The following is a 5,601-nucleotide window of genomic DNA, read 5'->3' on the forward strand; positions in this document are numbered from 1 at the left end:
CAACGTCTGTACGCTCGACTGGGCAGAGTGCTGCAAACTGGAGTACAGCGCACTCCTCCACAAGCTTGGTGAGCGCATACCTTGCACTATTTGTCAGTGGCAATATTACAAAAAGGAATGAAAGCTTGAATCTCATCTCGAGTCCATGTTGGCGCGCTTCTGATCGTTGAGCCCTTCGAATATAACACCATTGCGGCTCTTGTCCATCTCACCTTTGGCAGTATATCCAAGAACACTGACGATGAAAACGAGAGTGGGCTTAATATTGAACTTGATGGCAGAGTCTTTGAGTTTCGGCATCATCAGGGCGCCGAGGAACACCGTGTTGACAACATTGACAAACATGCCTGTTTCCATGCCCTCAGACTGACCACGCGTCGATCATGAGCCCTGCGTTGCATACAAATCCGTCAATTCTGTCCAGTTCTTCTGTTATCTTCTTGACGAAGCTCTGGACAGACGCGTATGTTGACATGTCTATGTGTCGTACCTAGATGTATTGGGGTTAGTACCAGTGATATCGCTGGTTGTGTTGAGAGATGCGTACCCGGACAGCTCCCTTGCGCCCGGTCGTCTTCTCAATGTCATTTTTCGCGGCTTCTCCAGCCTTGAGATTTCTCACTGGTAGCACGACCCGTTCGGCTGATGCTGAGACGAGATGTCGCGCGGTCTCAAGTCCCAGTCCAGAGTTGCCGCCAGTGATTATATAGGTCTTGCCGATGCATGTCTTTTCGTCGACAAGAATTGGCAATTTTCGGTATTGCTCAGCGGTCAATCGAAGCATCACCATCTTAGCTATGGTGTTTCATACTAACAGTATACTGAAGAATAGTTGTTTAATGGCGACTGCGAGGCAGAGTGTTTTCTCACACCTTTCAAAGGAAGCGGATTATTATAATCGTCCAGCTCGGAGGTCCGAATTACACGATGAAATGAGCAAGGGAGCAAAAAAACCATAGTCTCTACAATAACTTACTCCGTTGTTGGCCTTTGATTTCTTTTTATACACTCCGTAGCGTTTGCTGGGATCTGTCTCGGCCATATCGGCGCGGGGCCGTGCCATACAGGAATGGCAACCATTGCACGGGGATTATGAGCTGGTTGACATGTTGGCTGGAAGCAGCCACGACTGTTCTCCGCATGAGTATGTATCCAGCAGCTGGAGCCATGGGGAGCAGGTTCTTCGCCGGTGGCCCCAGGAGGTGGGAATAAGCCTTGCAGGGATCCCATGTCCCTGACGCATCGGGCCAATCAGTGATTGGTTCCCCTTTTGGAAATCAATCATCTGCTTGGATCTCTGCGAGATTTCTGCGTCAACCGCCATGAGTCCCTCAGACAGGCGCGTCATTGCCAATCCAGACAAATCTTGTGCATGAGATGTGGATTTGAGTGACGAGGAGCTAGTTGAGCCGATGTTGACTATTGTCTTCTCACCCCCTTTCAATAGGAGCGGCAGCAATGCATGAGCAACCACAAATGCATCTTTGACACTGACCTCCCATGACTTCCACCAGTTGTCAATGTCGCCCGCGCCCAAAGGTTGTCGCTGCCGGTCAAGCGAGGAAGCCCGGCACGGCGTATTGATGAGAATATCCGCATGCCCCCATCTCGAATGAATCGCAGTAACTCCAGCATCGACGCTTGCAGCATTTCCAACTTCAAACTGCACGGATAGTATTTCCAGTCCTGGCCTTCGAGCCTCTCTGGCAACTTGTGAGGCCCTTGCATGAGTATCCGAAATACTGGAACTGTCCACTATGGCAATGCGCTCAGCGCCCGCGGCAACAAAAGCAACGACGGCCTCCTGTCCCAGACCTTCAGCGGCGCCAGTGACAACTACTACCTCGCCAGTAAATGGTGATGAGATGGCCCTGGAGCCCAATTGCCTGTCTTTTCCAGCTTTCTTTCCAGGTGAAGAAAAAGAATAAAGCACAGGAGTAGGCGGATATTGAAGATGCACTATGTTATTTTATTTAATCGGGCAGGTATATCATATAGAAAGAACTGTTCATGGGCCGGTGCCACTCGGCTCATCCATTTGAGGTAGTTAATGTGTTTCTTACAAAATAGACAGCGTTCTTCTTATTTTAGTTTCAGCTCTCCTCCACATACTCATGTATGTACATGTACAATGCTCTCAATCTCGACATGCCCTCGTGTTGAAAGACCCGAGTTCGCACCTGAAAAATCATTCTATCTTATCTTATATTTAATAAGATTGATATAGTCTATTATCATCCATTATCATCATTACTATATTAATACTATACTATTCATCTTAATAATAATATCCAATTCATTTTTAAAGAGAAGGATGAACATTATTGCTTCTCACTGCTGAGAATACCTAACTACTGTGTGGCTATTAATACTAATAATAGTTAATTACAAAACAGCTGCTTTCAATTAACTCAATACAATGATACCAGGGTACTCAGTAGTGGGCAGCTCGATGCTGCCACTAATTGGCCATTATACCACATTACAAAGGCGACGACACTTACGGACTTGGCGATGCAGAATCCCTCTAATGTGGAATTTTGGCTTGTATACATTTCAGAACAATCATTCAGGAATATCACTGCTCCCCTACGACATCCTGCTCTTCCTGCGGACGTTGCAGCTCTTTGATCATGGCCATTGGTAGACCGGGATTCAACTCCTGCCACCGATCACCATCAGGGAAAACAAGCCGGCGTAACCTGTTGACACTACGGGTCAAAGGCTGATAAAAGGTAGTAAAATTATCCTCCGTAGTCCTGAGAAAATCTCTTTCAATAGTTATCACCCCTTTTTTTGTATCAGCTAGATCATCTGTATCCATGTAGTTCCATTTCTCAAAGCGCTTGACGGTTCTTGCCCTCCCAGGGCCTTCATAATGAATGCATATCCAGAAGAGCACCCAGAAAAAAGATTCAAGGTCGTGCATGAAGGAATGCCTTTCACCAAACAACGCGCCGATCGCCATGAATGGCCTTGTGCCTGTTTTTACACGGGCCCCGGAGAAGCCATCCCGATTTACCCTTATTGCAAGGTCAAGGTCAATCAGGAATGCCCGGAAGGAAGGGTTAGCCTTGTCTTCATTCACAAGTAGATTTCTGGGGGAGATATCACTTTGAATTAGACCAGTCTTTTGCGGTAAAGAAAGAGACATGTAGCCTTTGATACAGCCTTGCAGCCCAACAAGCAATGCGACCCTTGAGCTACTCTCAAAGATAGGTTACCCATAGTCCTGGACAACAACACGACGGTGCACCCGATTCTGCAGCTTTTCGTCAGGCAGGGGGAGCTTCGCTGGAGAGCTTGAGAGTGCGCGTTTACTGGGTGGTGGAGGGAATCAACGTGTCCACAAAGTCCGAGGACCGTTTCTGCCTTGAAAACACGACCTGAAATAGTTACGGGATTGGCGAGACTTGCTCCGGCTCGAAGTAGCCTTTTGAACAGGCTTTTCTTCAGCCTGTTGGGATGACTAGGCCACTTCGAATACCCAAGACATCATCATCTTTACCATCGACGCGGACGGTCTCATGATGATAGTACCGTGCGACATGGGTGACCCCTTGCGCTGTTGCTTCATATAAAAGCTTCCCTTCTTCATCGCGCTCTGGATATTGCCACGAGTCCTTGACCACAAGCGGAGTTTGCGGCTCGTCCTCGCGATGTACCTTCCAGCATGTGGTGGCCCGGCCGGCGACACAGCGCGCTCGCCCAATGACCTCATCGATGACCAACCGTTCCACCCCGCCATCCTTCTCTATTGTGATATAGCGCTTTGTTCCATGGGTGACGATGGTAGGGTCGAATCCAAGCTGCTCCTGGTTCATCAGAAGGAACCCGAGGACAATAGAGACAAACTGGAGGCCTTTTTTGTTGATATCAAAGCTCTCTGATGCTATCCCTCCAAGGCGGTCAAACACCCACAGCCGCAGGGACGGCCCACAGAGAGTGAATCCAAGAATAAAACGCCGGGAATCCTGGGCAGTTAGAACCTCCCTAGCATACCTTCCTAGATCAAGCCACGCGCTTGATGCTCTGTCATATTTCTTATCATTCTTCAGCTCCCCTGGCACCAGAATCTGAGACCAATGACATCTGGAGGATTCAGTGGCATTTATATCATCAACAAAACCGATATCAAGCTTTCGCTTTGTGATAGATCCCTCCAAAGGCTGAAAAGGTCGCGCCAGAGGCCTCCGATTGATTCTTTGAGTTGCATCATATGCCTCTGCAAACTGCACAAGACTTTTGATAACCTGTGACAGCCATTTCAGCACTTCCTTTTCCACCGCTGTCGCTGGCCAGTCCTGCCAACCCCTCTCCTCATTATACAATGGATTATCTCCCTCCTTGCATTTATCCAAGACAGCCTGTGCTGTCGAATCGAGTCCTGTGATATTCCCAAAATAGGTTTCAAAAAATTTGGTGGGCGTCCGCGTGGAAATTGCCGAGCTCTTCTTTGAGTACGGTATCCACATACTTTCGGTATTCCGTTGAGTTCGCGAAACTACTAGTGTTGCGTATAGAGGGGCGTTTGTTGAAGGGAAATGACAGGGCGCGGTGAAGGGGTAGTCCTTGAAATTAGTGCCGATGAGATCGAGAACAGCGCTCCAGATGTCGTAGTCGGATGCATTTGGATTCCTTTGGATGATAAGCTTCACAAGCGGGCGATAGTCGTTGTAGCAGAAGCTGCCTTTTCGGACACGCAGGGAGAGAGAGAAAAGTTCAGAAGCTATATCGCGACTGCTGAACCTTGACTGAAGCAATAGAGCTGCTTCTGTGTTTATCAAAGCAGAAAGGAGTAGCGATACTGCTTTCTGGCAATCTTGGTCAGGCCTATCGTCGGCGACGCCAAGAGAATTGACCAGGGAATATGAACGCTCTACATCCTGAAGTGGCTCTAGTAAATGATTGAGAGATTCACCCAATGCATGGCTCTCAACCACATTGCGCTCATGTTCTGATAGAGATGTCATTTCTTGAGCAGAGGAAAATAGGATCACTTTGTGAAGTTAGCGTCGTGCGTGAGAGGGATTCTTACGTAAGCTGTAAAAGCTCGTTAACTAACCTAGTTAACTATAAGAAGGATTAAAATGAACCGATTGCTTGATAATGCTGCTATCTTATTCCTTAGTTACAAGGCTAGAAGAAAGGAGGGAAAAAGGAAGAAAAGAAAAACTCATTGGAAAAGAAAATGAACAAATAAACAATGCCGCGGTGAGCAAAAAGGAAGAGAGGAACGCTCCTAATTGGACTGATAGCTAGGAAGTGACTATTGAGGATGCCGCACAGCTTACGGAGTACTCGTGCCTTGCATTGCCTATACGCAGTATGCACCGGCCTGTGTTCTCTTCCTGAGAGGTATATTTAGCCGGCCTCTCAATTTAGCAGCGTTGTAATTAGCAGGGTAAGGAGTATAATTCTCAATCCCTAGTTAGAGTTATCCATAATCATCGTATTATCGACATTCTTATTACACCTATGCCTCTCTACTAGTTTCTTCTAATCCTTAGCTTCAGCACACCGAGCCGCCGATTGTGCAGTGTACATGAAGACCCGTAGCATAGTTGCACATACGTACTTCGGTATGCGAGAGTTGATATA

At 47.5% G+C, this 5,601-nt stretch overlaps 2 protein-coding genes across 2 annotated transcripts; both read right to left on the reverse strand.

Annotated features, from left to right (window-relative positions):
- Positions 1-132: 132 nt before the first annotated feature.
- HCAG_01039 (predicted protein) lies at positions 133-3,154 on the reverse strand (the record flags this gene model as incomplete). Its single annotated transcript, XM_001543943.1, has 8 exons — positions 133-366; positions 404-490; positions 548-795; positions 1,010-1,234; positions 1,435-1,871; positions 2,113-2,180; positions 2,505-2,527; positions 2,617-3,154. 8 exons carry the CDS (start codon positions 3,152-3,154, stop codon positions 133-135), a joined length of 1,860 nt encoding a protein of 619 aa, XP_001543993.1.
- Positions 3,155-3,452: 298 nt separating this feature from the next.
- On the reverse strand, positions 3,453-4,973 carry HCAG_01040 (predicted protein; the record flags this gene model as incomplete). Its single annotated transcript, XM_001543944.1, has 4 exons — positions 3,453-3,809; positions 3,856-3,862; positions 4,003-4,387; positions 4,478-4,973. 4 exons carry the CDS (start codon positions 4,971-4,973, stop codon positions 3,453-3,455), a joined length of 1,245 nt encoding a protein of 414 aa, XP_001543994.1.
- Positions 4,974-5,601: the final 628 nt, after the last annotated feature.

Source organism: Histoplasma capsulatum, genomic scaffold, assembly GCF_000149585.1.
Source record: "Histoplasma capsulatum NAm1 scaffold_1 genomic scaffold, whole genome shotgun sequence".
NCBI classification, from domain to species: Eukaryota; Fungi; Ascomycota; class Eurotiomycetes; order Onygenales; family Ajellomycetaceae; genus Histoplasma; species Histoplasma mississippiense.